At 41.2% G+C, this 16,290-nt stretch overlaps 7 protein-coding genes across 7 annotated transcripts; 5 read left to right on the top strand and 2 right to left on the bottom strand.

Moving 5' to 3' along the window:
• The first annotated feature begins 19 nt into the window (after positions 1-19).
• Positions 20-450, top strand: LOC117137535. Its single transcript, XM_033299033.1, has 2 exons — positions 20-236; positions 305-450. Exons 1-2 carry the CDS (start codon positions 20-22, stop codon positions 448-450), a joined length of 363 nt encoding a protein of 120 aa, XP_033154924.1.
• On the top strand, positions 450-2,565 carry LOC117141478. The gene has a single exon (XM_033304955.1). It carries the CDS (start codon positions 812-814, stop codon positions 2,546-2,548), a length of 1,737 nt encoding a protein of 578 aa, XP_033160846.1. The 5' UTR covers positions 450-811; the 3' UTR covers positions 2,549-2,565.
• A 23-nt stretch (positions 2,566-2,588) lies between these two features.
• Positions 2,589-5,053, top strand: LOC117141485 (uncharacterized protein CG42266). Its single transcript, XM_033304966.1, has 7 exons — positions 2,589-3,159; positions 3,214-3,459; positions 3,552-3,638; positions 3,690-3,707; positions 3,775-3,822; positions 3,891-4,290; positions 4,350-5,053. Exons 1-7 carry the CDS (start codon positions 2,720-2,722, stop codon positions 4,809-4,811), a joined length of 1,701 nt encoding a protein of 566 aa, XP_033160857.1. The 5' UTR covers positions 2,589-2,719; the 3' UTR covers positions 4,812-5,053.
• An 82-nt stretch (positions 5,054-5,135) lies between these two features.
• Positions 5,136-12,652, top strand: LOC117141460. Its single transcript, XM_033304918.1, has 3 exons — positions 5,136-5,467; positions 5,528-6,691; positions 6,752-12,652. Exons 1-3 carry the CDS (start codon positions 5,167-5,169, stop codon positions 12,289-12,291), a joined length of 7,005 nt encoding a protein of 2,334 aa, XP_033160809.1. The 5' UTR covers positions 5,136-5,166; the 3' UTR covers positions 12,292-12,652.
• LOC117141509 (neuropeptide-like protein 31) lies at positions 12,528-12,986 on the bottom strand. Its single transcript, XM_033305003.1, has 2 exons — positions 12,881-12,986; positions 12,528-12,821 (listed from the first exon to the last, which is right to left on the bottom strand). The coding sequence occupies exons 1-2, from the start codon at positions 12,890-12,892 to the stop codon at positions 12,591-12,593; spliced, it is 243 nt and encodes an 80-aa protein (XP_033160894.1). The 5' UTR covers positions 12,893-12,986; the 3' UTR covers positions 12,528-12,590.
• A 789-nt stretch (positions 12,987-13,775) lies between these two features.
• Positions 13,776-14,854, top strand: LOC117150507 (39S ribosomal protein L4, mitochondrial). Its single transcript, XM_033317413.1, has 2 exons — positions 13,776-14,494; positions 14,557-14,854. The coding sequence occupies exons 1-2, from the start codon at positions 13,824-13,826 to the stop codon at positions 14,774-14,776; spliced, it is 891 nt and encodes a 296-aa protein (XP_033173304.1). The 5' UTR covers positions 13,776-13,823; the 3' UTR covers positions 14,777-14,854.
• On the bottom strand, positions 14,852-15,844 carry LOC117150508 (NIF3-like protein 1). The gene has a single exon (XM_033317414.1). The coding sequence runs from the start codon at positions 15,753-15,755 to the stop codon at positions 14,886-14,888; it is 870 nt and encodes a 289-aa protein (XP_033173305.1). The 5' UTR covers positions 15,756-15,844; the 3' UTR covers positions 14,852-14,885.
• Positions 15,845-16,290: the final 446 nt, after the last annotated feature.

Raw genomic sequence — 16,290 nt, 5'->3', positions numbered from 1 at the left:
TTTTAAGGAAAAACTCTTGATGGATGCTTCCGTGCCTCCAATGTCGGCGAAGAATTTAGTTCCCGAAAAATCTCAGGTGAACGGAAGGCGTCGCAGCCGCAGCAAGACCCGCCGGGAAAAGGAACCATCTATTACTAGCAGCGAGTCGGAGGCTAATGAAGACCGTCTCAGGATGCAACGCCGCCGCCGGAGCAAGTCGCATCCGCGTAGCGCCTCCAATCGGAGATCTGCTTCGGGTAAGTAATCTTTATCAAATCGGTGTTTTTAAATAACTTAATAGTCATTCCCCTCTTTCCCCGTTTAGTTCGCCAACGTCGCAAATCCATGCACTGCGATCCGGTGGCATTATTTCAGTACTACCAGAAGGAGTGGGCTCATTTTCGCAGCCAGATCCCCGGCGAGAATACCCGCATCGGAGTACGCAACAAGCCAATGGGCCTGAAGAAGTGAAGATCGACTTCCGATTCAACCATTATTTTTAAAATTCCATACTTCATTCGATTCCGCTGAACTGCAGTGATTACTCTCACTTATTTATACTTGCATTCATTCTTAACTCATTATATAGGCACTTCTTAAACAAAAAACAAACTTTAGAAGACAAATAAAGAAATTCTTTGTGCTTACCTAAAGATTTAAATTATAATTTGCTGCTGTAATTAGTGAACCTTCCTTTGTAATCATATATTTTTAGCTCTACGTGAAGTGTATTCACTTTTTTAGACAAGCTGTCAAAATTTTCATTTAAAATATTAGTTTTTCACCTGCTAGTGGCAAGTGAGCACTCTATAAGATAAGAGGGTTTTTAGAAATGTTGGAGAGGCAACGAAGATCCCAGATGAGACTGGATACCGCTGCACCTATTGTAAACCGAACCACCACGATGCGAAGAACCCGTCGATTGAGCTTTAATATCGAAGCAAATGGCTTTGTGGCGCCAAGGACTCGAAGAAGACGAAGAAGGGATCCCTACTTTATAACTTATCCTCCGATGTATGACCCCATGCAGATGGGACACCAATGGGGATTCGATTTCAGCACCAACGCAATGCCCAATGTTTATGGAAATATATTTCCGCCTTTCAACCGCTTAGATGCGGGGGAAAGGTATGAATATGATACTGTAAGCTCACTTCCAACGGAAGAAACGTGCGATACAACCAAACCGCATGTTGCTCATGAGATCGGGGATATTTTACTGGGATTAGATAGCTTATTGCAAGACAAAAAGGTCGAAATACTGGAAGAAAATCATGAAAAGTCTAATAACAGCGAGAATAATGAAGATCAAACCTCTAGCTCTCAAGCGAACCATCATTCAGTTCTAACCGATGTTATGTGTGAAGCAATTGACCGGATAAACAACTATATAGGCAATTATTTAAAGCAGCAGGAGATGCAGGCTAGCCTTAATCAAATGAACATGTTTCATGGCAAACTACCAGCGATCCAGGTGTTGCAGCTGCCTGTCCAACCGCTGATCGTTCAATCGGTTCCACCGTGTCCATCCTTCGATAACTATAACTATCCCCTTCCAGAAAATTATATTCAAAAGAAATCCCATCTCGAACGTTTGCCTTGGTTAAAGGAGCGAAAACGAAAACGTCTGTCAAAGTCCACTACCTACGTACATATGCAGAATCAAGGAAGTAGTACAGAGGATCTGTCAAAGATCTTGGAAGCACCAAGCATCAGAAGTAAGCTCACAGAAATCCAACAAACATCCAAAAAGGATGCTGGCACAACCATGTGGTGTCCAAGGGAATGCTGTAGAGATCAGTGCGGCGCACTTAGAAGCCAGGAGGTCTATTCATTGGGGCAGGAAAACGAAGAAACTGCAAATTCCCTGACATCAACTGGATATCCTCCTCCATGTCTCAAGGCCCCACCACCGAGTATTAAATCAGATGAAGAAGGGGACGATCGCGGGGAGTATTATCATCCTACTGGGGAATCCATGTACTTGCTTGATTCCCCTCAAACATCAAGCTACAGATCTAGCTGCGATTATCGTCAAGGAGGAGGAAACCTTACTTATTCCTACATGGAGGAAGAGGAGCAGGTGGACGATGATGACTGGTATCGAAGTGCGAGCAATAAGCTAGCTGAGCTGGAAGTGGAACAGGACTACTTTAAGGAATTGGAGAAGGAAATGCTAACGACTTCGGAAGATCAAACCCATCGAACTGACCCTGAACCCAACACTGAAAATAGTTTTGTAAATATCATAGCCACCAGCGATATGGCAGTCAGCACTACAGAGCTCAATGCCGAAACTCACCGGAATCCAATAAATATTGTAAGGATCTGCAAAACGTCCTCCTTAAAACAGCGAAATAATGCTAAAAGTGAAAACCAAAGGGTAAATTCGCCAGGAACCCATAAAGTCATGTTTGAAAATGTCCAATGCAACAAGGGAGTGCAGGTGCAACCAAACATAACATCGGCGGGAACGGATCCAATAAGGAAACTATCTATTTCGACAGTATCTAAGGTCAAAAGGAATTCAAAGCATTTATTAAGGCCCAAAGACAGGATCAATCAATAACGATCCAATATATAAACTTTAAAAGGAGAAAAAATGACCTTAAAGCAATCTTTTACAGTCCCATCAAATTCAATAGATTCGAAATTTCGTATACTTTTCGACTCTCTTACAAACAGATCTTTGAAGGGGCTTGGGTTAGGACGTTGGTAGTGATGACAACCAGATGCCATTATGTTCTGTGAAAACCCGATTGAGAAGCCGGAGAAGAGCGCCTGTCGCTGCAAGAACTGTGTACTGAGGCACTCCGATTTCCTTCCCTGGCCGGAGCCCGTTGGATTCACGGCTGATCGCAAAACTGATAGGGAAAACACCCATCACATTTCCACATTTCAATCAGCCGAGAGTGTGATTACCATTGCCGAATCCAATGAAAAGCAGACCAATCAATACAAAAATCACCAAAGTAATCCAGATGAAGTGGCTTATACCCCAAACCGAAGTGGGGTCAGCAGTCCAGTTTACGACGGGGCTTCTTCTCCCACTCAGCGCGGTGGCACTACTCCAGCTCCCAATAGGGGGGGCAGTACTTCGCCACGTATGGAAGGGAATTCACCACCGCAGGTTACAGCACAGCCTCAAGCTCAACCCACCATCCTGCTGATCGTAGTCAAGTGAGTCATAGGATCTAGCACTTTTAAAGCCATAGGTAAATATATTTTTTTTAGCAAGAACGATCCACCACCGTATGGCCAAGGACAAAGTTTGGAGTATCCAGGCCAACAATATTCAGTTTCGGGACCCAGGGGATATCCAGGTCCCGGACCCAGAGGATATCCAGGTCAGGGACCCAGAGGATATCCTGGTCCGGGACCCAGAGGATATCCTGGTCCGGGACCGAGAGGATATCCTGGTCCGGGACCCAGAGGATATCCTGGTCGGGGACCCAGAGGATATCCCGGACCGGGACAAGGGTAAGTTTCGAAACCAATTGGGCATAAAGAACTAAAGAACTTACATTCGAATTTAATTAAATTCTATATAAGCTACATTTTTGTTTACTCAGCTATTATTTCCCACCGTCTGGACCTGGAAATGGAACTGGACCCAGAGGAAGAGCAAGACCCCAAAATGAAAATGAATATGCTCACTAGTAAGTCATTTTATAAAGTAAAAGTAACGCCTAACTTTTCTTTTCCCACAGTGACAGGCGCCGATATAGGTATTTATAAACATTAAATTTCTGCTTAGGTTGTATATTTTATTTAAGTTATTTTTGTTATTTACAGCGAAGCGTATCAAAGCAATCGAAATGACTGGAATGGGCAGCCAAGAGGGTAAAATGTTACTATTACTACTATATTTACTATTTCAATTTGATCTTTGATCTCCATTCATATTTCAGATACTACGATGGTGCCTATGCCGAGGAAAACAATTTAAATCGCCAACCCGAAACCCGACGAAATTGCCAGTGCCCAGACTCTGAAAAACAACGGACTCCTCCTCCGGAGGAAACACAAAGTCCCCATGAAAATTATGACCAGCAAACCACCAAAAGAAAGAGTTTTAAGCGCCTGGTAGGCATGGGAGTCGGAAATACTTGTAGTTGTCAAGGTCCAAGCATGATGGGTAGTAATCTAAGACCTCGCGGAAACGAAATAGACAATCAAGGACTGGGAAAAGGTGGAAATATGGGAACACCACCCAACACATTGGAATATTTATCGGAAAGAGGAAGCCCGCCGGATATCCGGGAAGTAACTGTGACCGATGCCAAAAACAAGACGTACAGGTGCATACAGGTATGATATGCAGCATTCGCGGTAGAATGGCAATATAAACATCCATACATCCGTAACAGGTGCCAATTTGCATCTCAAGTGGGAAGGCGAATACCTGTCGCTGTTGCAAATGTGCTCCATCTCCCGACGCGGAAAACGATGAATCCTTCGACGAGGACGCGGAGTGCACGTGCAATCAAGAGGGCAAATGCACCTGTGTGGCCGGGAATGAGTTCCCCAAAGAGTTTGGCTGCGAGTGCGATCTCACCAACTTGGAGCAAACTCTTCGTAAGCTTATACCCAACGCCGAGTGCATATGTTACTTGAAGAAGAAGCGTCGCAGGAAGCGAAAGAAGTGGGCACCCAAGGTCTACTACGACCGATTCGCCAATCCTCCGTTTGTCCTTAATCCTAAGCCGAGATGTCTGGACTACGGACGCAGTCCATTCTGCAACCCGTGCTATAAACCCTGCAGCTGCGCACCTGTCGCAAAGAGCTGCTACACCTGCGACTACAACTGTGAAGGATGTTATCGCTTTTGAAATTCTCCCCCCATGAAGTTAAATGAAAGCCATAACCTGTGCAGATCCTCAACATTTACTTAGCGGACGCCAAAAAGCCTAAGCTTGTTTTTTTGACGTCATCTGATACTTGTTGGGGATCTCAGAGGAAGCTAACAAAATATAAATAATTCGGAATTGTAATTAATAGAGCCCTTTATCAATGAAATTTGTATTTCTGTGTGCCCCTTTTGACCCGAAGTAAAAGCAAAAGGATCATCTTACATACCTCCTTCGTTTATTTTTTCGAATGCGGTTGCTTTTTTCTATCTGTCAGATAAATCCAACAATGTAACTGAACCTCTGAGCTCCCGTTCTTGAACTTCGCTCTTTAGAAATGACTGGCCAAGCCAAAAGGCGTCGCACTGCTCAGCAAATCCTCCTGCGACGAGCCTTGGCCAAAAGCGTTAGTGGAGGCCTGGATCATGGTGCCGTGGTATCTCCCCCATTGAGCAAGGATTCCACGCGGGTCAATGGAATTCAGGAGAGATCCTCGTCGAGATCAGCAATGAAACTGCACAGGATTTTGGCATCCAATACACTTAAAGTTTTGCGGGAGAGAAAGACGGCAGGAAATCTGCCAGGATGTGAGCTTCAATCGAGGGACTCACTTTCGTGGGGGAAACTGAAGCCAAGTGGTATATTTATAGATGCTGAGTATATCACAGTTAAGGGCTGAGCTACTTTTCTCTTTTCAGAGGACAACTGGGCATTAAGTGGTCACAGTTTGAAAACCAAAGAACATTCCAGGGGCAGCTCTCGGTCGCGACATAGTACCAGCAATTACCCATCCACCTGGCAACTTAATATCAGTAGAGCTAAAGAGGAACTGAAAAAGGTTTCTACAGGATCGCTGGACGAGATTATCAACTGTTCGATTCTCAATCGCACCCCTTATGATCATCAACTTAGTACGCCACTGAAGTCGGATAATTCCTGTCAGTGCACTATCGAAAAGAAGGCTAGAAAACGATTCAAGAAAAACAAAGCGGTTTCGGTGGCCGAAACCCAGACAATCAACGAAGATGAGACAAGGAATTACTCTGAAGAAAGGAAACCAGCTCCAGATCCAGAGGGATTTCAGAAATTGAAGAAGAGGGTCAACAGCGGGGAGGAATATAAGCCACAGCGAAAGGTTTCCAAAACTCCATCAAGAAGTAGCGAAAACTCTATGAATTTCTGTAGGTGTAAGGAACACATTTCAGGACCAACTTACAGTAACTATGGCGGTTATAGTCCCTCGGACACGGAAATTGAAATGGGTTCTGAGTACGAAGTAAAGTTACCAAGTCGGTATGATCATCTAAACAAAATAGAGAAGGTAAGCAAGCCACCCACAAATGCAGATACCAAGTGGAGATTCAAAATGCCCAGCAATTCGGAAGTCCAAGAATATATGGCCAGTAGAACTTATGAAAACCTACCAGTGCGTCAAAACAAAAATATGGATCAAGACCGGGAAATTCAAAGAAAAAAATTCAATTCTCCATATGAAAGGAAAAAAGTAAAAGAAAGGCCTTTGAAGTGCCAGGGCCGTAATTACTTAGAAGTTCCGTACGATTCTTTAATTGAGACCCCAAGGGAATTTTATGGAAGAAATAAATTAACTACAAACCCAAGTCAAGTTTCTTTAGAAAACTTTGTTAATCGCAATAATAAGGGAGGATGCGAAGAAATGATGGGCCATGGTAAATATGGAAAACAAAATATATATCAAGACGACGGACGAAATTCTTCAAATTTTTATCAAGCTACCACTAATGAATATCCGTACTGTGATCAGGATGACTCAGATACTCCAAGTAAAGGTCACGATACACAACCCAATTACAATCAGATGCGTAGGAGATCCCATAGACAAGGTACCTTTCGCATATACTTGATTAAAACAGTCTGCCTAATTAGTTAATTGTTTATTTCAGCTAAAGCCCCAAGACGATCTTATGGTAATGAAGATTCATTTCGTGGTTCCTTCGAAATGGGAAATGGATATAGGTATCCTACCACGCCCAAATGCATTGTGGCAGTAACTCAGACATCTACTGTGTTTCTGGAAGGACATCAAGAGCAACCAAGATCGAAAATATCCAAGACAGGAACAGCGACATCCAATTCCCGTTTGGTTGAATCACACGAAGGACAAAGCCAGGTAGTACAATCAAAATCAGCAGAACCTAAAAATCAAGAAAGGCAACGTAATCAGGGAAGTTTTGAACAAACAAAATCGGATAAAACTAATTTTCAGTCCCAACCCATAAATCAAGATGATTTTAAGGCACAAACAGCAAAAGCTAAGGGCTTAAGACCTGTACAGTCAAATTCCCTGGTAATTGAATCCCAGGAAGACCAAGAACATCTAGTACAATCTAGCTCAGAAACTGTATTGCCCAAAGTGACTGCTCCGAAAAATAAGAAACCAATTAGTACGAAAAAACGAAAAAGTAGTAGAGGTTGCAGTTGCTGCAGTAGAAGTAGTTCTAGAAAAAGATCTGTGAAGAAACCTACAACAAAAAGCCAAGTGTGTGAAAATTGCCAATGCAAAAGATCAGAACCAAAGAATCAAGATGCAATAAGCAAGTCAGTGAGTAAAGACAAAATCCTAAAACGAGACTTGTCCCAAACTGACAATTGTGACGTGAGGGAAATTTTAAATATTCTTCAAAAAACTGTGGCCGGTCTGCAAAAGCAAATAAATTCAAGAAAAGGATTCGGAAAGTATGAAAATTCAAAGACAGCAAATGAAGAAGGGGCAAAAACTTATTCTCGCCAGCGAAAACAATTCCGCATGGAAAGAGAAGCATATGGTCAGCCTGTTGGTCCTTTCCAAAATCAATACTCCTTCAACGAGGATACCTTTCAAGAAATCCAATATAATGAAAGGCCTAAGAACTTAGGTAATAAGTTTGCTTACAGTGAAAGAGGTGCCTCAAACGGAAACGGAAACCCATCGAACATGTGTCCATCTAATTCGTATACATATTTCAAAGGCCAAGAGCCTTTCAAGAATAATGCAACTTATCAAGGCAACACAATTAACGGAAGGACACTTCAGGATTCCTTTAATAATGGTTCCTTAGGAAATGAACCATTTAATAATGTAAGAACATCTAGACAATCAGAATATGGTTACCCAGAGGAAATATGCGAACGAAAAAGTCAACCATATCGAACCCAGAAACACCTTGACCATGGCCAAAACCATTACCCAGCGACGGACTATAAAAATCAAAGCATAAACCAGAGTTTTAATAGATTCTGCCTAAATTCCCAGTGCAGTAGAAATACTCCCCAGATGCAGGACCATCAACAGCATGTTTCGACAGGCCAACCAAAAATGGAATCACCATATAGCCCGGTTTCCAAAACTAACTCAAATTCAGAAAGACAAGCTCCTAATGTAACAAGCAAAAGTCCATGTTGTCCTTGTCACATTATAAATGATCCAGACCAAGAACAAAGAAATGCAGGAATGTCCTTACAGAACCGCTCAGATATACGTCCAGAAACTTATACTCCTAATGAAAGAAGTGGTGTCCAAGAGCCTTTACAAATATGTAACGATTCCACTTGCCCATATGCCTTAGATTACTTCAAATCATGGAACAGTCAAAATGACCCCAATTCGAATAGAGATGGTAAAACGGAAATCCTGTCGAGATGCAATCCTGAATGTCTGGGGATTGCACTAAATTCAGAAATTAGCAAACGACCTGAGCATCCACCAGTTGAAAACAATCAAGGAATAGTAACCTTCCAAGTCAGCGATCAATACTGTGCAGGTGAAACAACACCCAATAGAGTCAGAAACTATGAAGATCATACACAAGCATGCGATAATCCTTTTTGTGAATCAGCCGGCCAATGCTCCAGGTCGTGGGAAAATCCAAATTATTCCAAAGCACATAGTACTATTCGTAACTCAAAGGAAAATTACCAAACAGAGTGCGACCCGGATTGTGTTTTAAATAAAACTTTTCAAATGAGTGGCAACGCTTATAATTACGCATGTCCTGATACGCAAAAGGGAAGTGAAAATGGCACTGCACTTAAGTCAGAAATTAGCAAGCGACCTGAGCATCCACCAGTTGAAAACAATCAAGGAATAGTAAAATTCCAAGTCAGCGATCAATACTGTACAGGTGAAACAACAGCCAATAGAGGCAGAAACTATGAAGATCATACACAGGCATGCGATAATCCCTTTTGTGAATCAGCCGGTCAGTTCCCCAGGTCGTGGGAAAATCCAAATTATTCCCAAGCACATAGTACTATACATAACTCAAAGGAAAATTACCAACCAGAATGCGACCCGGATTGTGTTTTAAATGAAACTTTTCAAATAAGTGGCAACGCTTATAATTACGAAGACTTTTGTGGCAATCCATATTGTTCCGAGAAGAACACAATTATAAACGATACAGCTAGATCTGAACAAGTAAAGGGCTGTCAGAATTTTTTAGATCCTTCTTTGGACTACACAAACAATCCTGAATTGAATTTTTACAGAAATTCTCATAACCATCAGACCGATGAAGCATTATATCAACAAGAACTATGCGAATGGCCCGACAGAAAAATACTTTCGAAAAACCCACATGAAGGCGTGTCTGTAGATCACTCTGGCAATCGAGCTTGCTCTAATCATCCTAGGAGCGAAATGACTAAAAATTATTTTCAAACTGCACAGTGCTCACCGAATTGCCCTACAAGGCCAAACTTTTCCAATCAAGGTGAAATTAAACAAGGAAGTCCACGAGTGACAGTTTTGAATAGACACAGAAGGGAGGAACAAGTAGTTAAATCTAGAAATAATCGTGAACCATTTCAAGCTACAAATTATTCAGAATTTTACTCGAATCCGAAGTGTTTGGATAGAACAGATAGATATTCCAAGAAGATAGACATTAAAGAGGATGTTTGCAGCAATTCACAATGCCCAAATAAAATGGAGCGAAGACATGGAAGCAGAAACGACGACGAAATGCATAAAACATATAGAGAACCGAAAAATGAAGAGAAATCTTCAAAGATATCTTCGCCCAGAAGATCACAACTACAAAACTGCCCACAAAACGAAGTCGAGAAAAAGTCCTGCCTTGAAGATTGTCCTTATCAAAAATATTCTCCCAATCAAAAAAATCGAAGGAACAGTGGGGCTGGGACTATAACCTGCGCCAATCCAAACTGCCCAGATAATTTAAAATCTAAAGTAACTTCGCAAAAAGATAAGCATTCTCCACAAAATAGAACTATGTACTGGACGGACAATGTTGAAAAAAGCACGAAAGGGCATATTTGTAAGAATTCAGAATGTACCGCTAAAGCAGGTATAAATAAGGATCGAAATAAATATCCAAAAAACGATAAAAAATGCGCTTCGGAAAGGAAGTGTGGAAATGAATTTTGTAAAAGTACAAAACCAATGAATAGGACAGGGAATGAATATGGATATGGGGATGGTAAGTCGGGTAAAATCAGTTCTGCAAGACAATCATCGCAAAACGAAAAAATCCCAAAAGTCTATGGAAAAAATCCAGTTCCAGAATATGAATACAAAGAGAATGGTTATAATCGGCAGCGATACCAAAATATTCCTCAAAATCAAACTTATCAAGTCTGTGAGAACCCAAAATGTCCGGATAGATTTCGAGAACCTGTTCTCAAAAATGAGGAGAAGAAATATACGAAAGATTTGTCCTGTAACGCACAATGTTCTGATAAACGTGGTACTTATAGGGTTCCAAATGAACACAACGGTACTTCTGAAAGACAAACGGTATATAACGAAAGAAAAGCAACAGGTCAAGGAAATTTTCAAAGGGAACAAAGAAATAGTAAGTTACAGAGCAAAAAAGATACAGATTTAAACACCAAAAGCTGTAATCAGCGACTAAAAACTAATGATATTGATATCTGTAATAATCCAAAATGCCCAGATAGACTAAAAGAACCTGACAGTAAATACCATTGTCCCAAACAACAGGTTGTCTATAGGATAAATGAAAGGATGGAAATGGCTCCTGAAAAGGATCAGTGCCATATAAGCTACGATTCAGATTCTTGTTTTGAAGATTGCCCTTACCGCCATCGAGTTCTCTTCACCGATCTTCGTAAATGCAAGAAAATTCCCAAAAATAGAAGTCGCCAAAGAAGTGGAAAATCAGATAATTACTATATTGATCAAATTGAAACTAGAATCTGCACTTCATGCGAGAATTATGTCCCTCTTAAAAGGGATCGTCAGGCTATTCATAGACAGTGTAATTTGCGAAATGCTGAAGCGAAAGATATGCACGAATCCAAGGAAAACTTAATACTAAGAACCATGTGCATGCCCCCTAATACACCAGCACCAGTTTATGCCAAACACAGAGATAACCCTTTAGTAACAGATCCCATTTTAACCAGCTACGATAAGAATATTTTGAAAAATTTTGAAAAATTCAAGGAGGAAGAGAAAAACAAATCTCAGAAATGTGCTCAAGAGTGCCCATTCGTTGCTCAAACTGAAGACAAGCCCCTTTTATTGAAATATTCCTCTGCTTGTATATCTGAAATAGAATTCCAAAATCATGACCTTCCATGCGATTGCAAAAGTGAAGAACTTATAGAAGAAAGAGATACGGAAAGAAAGAAATCTAAATCTTCAATATTTAGTTGTTGTTTAAAGCCTCCGAAAAATGATAATGAATCAAGGTCTGATCAGGAAACAAAAATGAAAATAAATGAAAAAACTCATTCTAAATCGAGTGGATTTAGCTGTTTTAGAAAAAAGAATAAGATTCCTCGCGAACCTAAAGAAAATACTCCTTCAAAATCTAGTTGTCCCCCAGAAAAAAAGAAAGAGGTAAGCGCTTCAAAATCAAGGGGACTCGCATTTATTCAACGAACGGAAAATTCCCAGGAAAAGTCCAAACAAAGGGAAAGAAAATCCCCTCGATCAACAAAATCTGGAGGGTTCCTCTGTTTCAAAACAAACAACAAACGGCCGCAGAATGAAAACTTGGAAGAAGAATCGCAAAGGGATATTGATAAAGATCCAGCCAATGCTAGAATTGAAAAAAGTGTTAAAGAAGATAGCAGTAAAAAACCCTCGAAGCGTAGCGGTTTTTTCAAGTGGAATAGAAAATCCCAAAAACCAAAGGCCAAAGATACCGCGGATGCAGACTGTACTTGTAGTACCCATTCTTACCATGATAAAGACGTTCCCATTCTGAAATCTGAAGATCCTTTCCGCTGTCTATGTGCCCCCAAAGAAATCTACGATGGCGAGGTTAGAGTCCTATATGACTCCAGTTTCCGGTTCCAGAAAGAAAGTTGCAGCTTGGCAGAAGTCCCGAAAAATACATATTGCCATAACGATTCTCAAAATCCAGGACAGGACATGGCGGAGATCCAGGAGCACGAGGTCAGTTACTGTCCATGTAGCAGTGCTAATGGGTTCTATAAAATTGTGCGGTAGTTATGATTGAGAGTTTCATCGAATATTTGTATATATTTTTTCGAAAAAATTCCCAATCATAATTACTTAAAGTGGGCTACTGGAGACCAGAACAAAATTTATAATAATTAAATAAAAAGTTTAATGAAAATAATATGTATATATTAATGCTTGTAGTATCGCAGTAACCATTAAGGAGATAAAAAAATCAGCTTGACCCACATTTATAACTACACAGAATTCCAAAAACATGTTAGTTAGTTTTCCATTTAGTTTTTTAATAAATTTACATATAAGACAAATTATCAGTTCATTTGTGTTTAACCGTAAAAACCGCCGAAACCCCCAAATTCTTGTTGCTGCTGACCACCAAAGTTTCCATTTCCGCCAAAACTTTCCTGCTGCTGCTGCTGTCCAAAGGAACCGAAACCACCGAATCCTTGTCCAAAACCGGCCTGCTGTTGTTGCTGCTCAATGCCGCCTCCATATCCACCGAATCCGAACTGGGGACGCGCCGAGGCTATGGCAAACAGAGCAACCAGACAGAAAATCTAGAGACCCAAAGATATTAAAAAATCTGTTCCCTAGCATCAACTATAAAAACACTCACCAAGAATTTCATTTTGAAAACACTTTTAGCTTCCTCAGCGAGACTGGAGTAAGAGTATATGAATCGTCGTTGAGGATAAAACTGCAACTGAAGTCATATTTAGCTAGTCTTGGTATTTATAGAACAGGTTCGGCTACCTAGGAATTTTAGAAGCGCATTACCTGAGTATACCTTTTCCGAGAAGCTGGGATACACGGTTACAAGGATTTACACGGTTCTCGTACCTCAGAAACACAGGTAATGCAGCTAATCTGTTAAGCCTCCCTAAAAAAAATAGGCAGAAAACTGTCCTTGAATATTTTTGGTTACCACCAAATAAATAATTAGTAATGCTATTAAAAATGATATATTGTTTATTATCTACAAATTATTGATGAATTCGTAGTATTGCTAAAGTACAAATATTAATTTCTCAGAAAAATTAACATTTCAAACATTTTCACTCCATATGCTTTGCTGATTTGGCCGAAATAAATGTTTTTGGTTAATTTTTTGTTTCAGTATTTCAGTTATCTTAGCCTAACTAAACTAAACTTACTTAAATCAAAACAATGCCAAGAAGTCATTCCTAATCCTGCTTCTTTAAACTTGTATATTTATATACATTATTTACAGCGTCAAAAACGCTCCCTTCTACCTTTATTTTTCAAACATATTCTGTAAGTGTTTATTCTCTTTTTTAGCTAAACTTCACTATTGCCTTTGCAATATTTATTTTTTTTTAAATATCCCTCACGGCCCCAGAAGGTTAAATTTTTATTATTGGTGCGTTTCGTTACTACGTGAACTGCCACACACAGTGATAAATGGGTGCGAATACATTTTTCGTGTCACGATGCTGCCTCTGCATCGATATTAGTATTTACCAAGTAATCGATATGCGGCGTTGAGGTGCCAATGCCTAATCGAACCTATCGATAGACTTTACGGCCTGCAAAGTAAAATGTTGAACAATATTTTAAAAACATCCAGGCAGGTGCTTTATCCCGTGGCAAGGACTTTCACCCGCAGCAGCAACCAAGCCAATGTGGTGACCGAAACCGCTGCGGAAGTGGCCGCACCTCCGGCGACGAGATCACCCCTCATTCTTCCGCAAGATTACACAGATTGCTTGCCGGTGAGCAGGAACACGGCGCGCCAGGCATGGATTGAGAATACGGATGCGGTGGCGGAGCGAAAGGTTGGCCTGATTGAACTGCATCCAGATGTCTTTGCCGCCCAGCCGCGCGTGGACATCATACAGGAGAATGTCGAGTGGCAGCGCAAGTATCGTTATGTAAGCATGGCGCACACCAAAACTCGAGCGGAGGTGCGCGGTGGCGGTCGGAAGCCGTGGCCCCAAAAGGGAGGTGGTCGTGCCCGCCACGGCTCCCTCCGATCGCCCATGCTGAAGGGCGGCGGCGTGGTGCACGGACCCAGGTCGCCCACGACGCATTTCTACATGCTGCCCTTCTATAAGAGGGTTTTGGGATTGACCTCGACGCTGAGTGTTAAGCTGGCCCAGGATGATCTGCACATCATCGAGAATGTGGACATACCCACCGGGGATGCAGAGTTCCTTAAGGACTTAATCGCTGAACGGAATTGGGGACCTTCTGTTTTGATTGTAGACGAGTGAGTTCTGCTTAAAGGTGAACATATAAAACTTAAATTGATACTGATTCTGTTTTTTTCAGAGACCATATGTTCCCCGCGAATATTTGCCAGGCTAGCGATGATCTGGGCTATGTCAACCTGATGCCAACCTTTGGCTTGAACGTGTATTCAATGCTGAAGCACGACACTTTGGTGCTAACTGTGGCTGCAGTGAAGCATCTTGAGCAGCGTCTGCTCTTCCAACTTAATCGAAACGACGCCGCCAGCAAGGGCGGCAAGTTTAAGCTGGATCAAGTCTAGAAGTTAAGAAAGTTAAATCTTTTAGTTTATTTGTAACCTTTATGGATGCCAGAAAATGCATTGTTAAACAAAAAATGATTTTAAGATCAGTTTTATTGTTGTGCTCTCCTTACTGTTTGTAGACGTCAACAAAAGCGCTTAGTTCTTTGTTTATATCGCTAGCCACGGTGACGAGAGGATCCCTATCCACTTCAGATACAAATACCAGGCATTCTTCATTTAGAGATTTGGCCAATATAGGACAAAACTCATGGAGAAAACCCCTTTCCGAATTACTATGATTGCAGAGGAGAACGGTGGTATTGTTGTGAGTGAACTCCAGAACTTCGTGGTGGGACATTTCGCCGGTAATGATAAGATCCGCTTGGATACCCTTCAGTAGAGATGCACCAGAGCCGGCACAAATGCCGACGGATTGGATGAGTGTCTTGGGTGTGTGGCCCACAGCTAGAGCAATGTGCACGCTGTTTTTAATGCGCTTTTGCAGAGACTCCACCACCTGGGAAAGCTCCATTTTGGTTTCTATATATCTACCGGATCCGGTACCCGGAGGAGCACCCAACTCCGGTTCCAGGGGACGGATGCTGAGGATATTCACTGCCTTAGATAGCCAGTCGTTGACGCCACCACTCTTCTTATCCCACGCCGTGTGGGGCGAGTACAAGGCTATATCGTTGGCCAAGCATGCTGCCACCACGCGCTCCTTCCAATGTGACTGCGTAATCCTGGTCAGGGGCTTGAAAATTGGCGGATGATAGCTGATTATGAGCTCCGCCTCCTTCTCTAGCGCTTCTTTTACTACGGGCTCCGTTAAATCGTTTGTTAATAGTATTTTCTTGATTTGTTTTTCGCGGTGCGGCTCGATCAGGAGTCCCACGTTGTCCCACTTCTCTGCCCAAGAAGTCGGAGCAAAGTTCTCCAGCTCCTTGACCACAGCCGCCAGCTTTTGACCACTAAAAGTGTTCATCCTTCTCAGCATTCCTTGATGTCCTGTGCAAAATATTTCTTGTCCTGCGTTTAAGATTTTGTGCAATTGACTTATTGGCCGGTAAGTGCTGCCAACTTAATTTTTGTTGTTTTTCCGCTGCTAGCTCTTAAAAACATCTGTTATCACCCGCTATTTTTAAAATGAGCGATAAAATTAATGGTTAATATTAATAAACACTAAAACAATATAACTATATAACCAGGTCACATTTTTGTTGCGTAATTTTGTCACAAAAACATTTAATAAATATTTGGATTTAATAATAACGAAAACACGAAAACAATTTTAATAGAACTATGAAAATTAATTTTATAGCCTACAAATAATTTAACAAAACATTAAAAAAGTTTTTGTACCTCAATAATGTCATCAAATTGGCACCAAACTCTTGCTTTTAATAGGAAAAACACTAGACGAAAGGCCGATAAATAATAATTCAACAAATTCAAGCGGAAGCCGAAGAATTTAAATTTTAAATAATCATTTAATCAGTTAAGTAATAAAAAGAAGTAGTAAAAACCCACAA

The sequence above is a fragment of the Drosophila mauritiana genome, chromosome 2L (assembly GCF_004382145.1).
Source record: "Drosophila mauritiana strain mau12 chromosome 2L, ASM438214v1, whole genome shotgun sequence".
NCBI classification, from domain to species: domain Eukaryota; kingdom Metazoa; phylum Arthropoda; class Insecta; order Diptera; family Drosophilidae; genus Drosophila; species Drosophila mauritiana.
The sequence above is the reverse complement of the archived record's forward strand: the minus strand, read 5'-3'. Positions and strand labels throughout refer to the sequence as shown.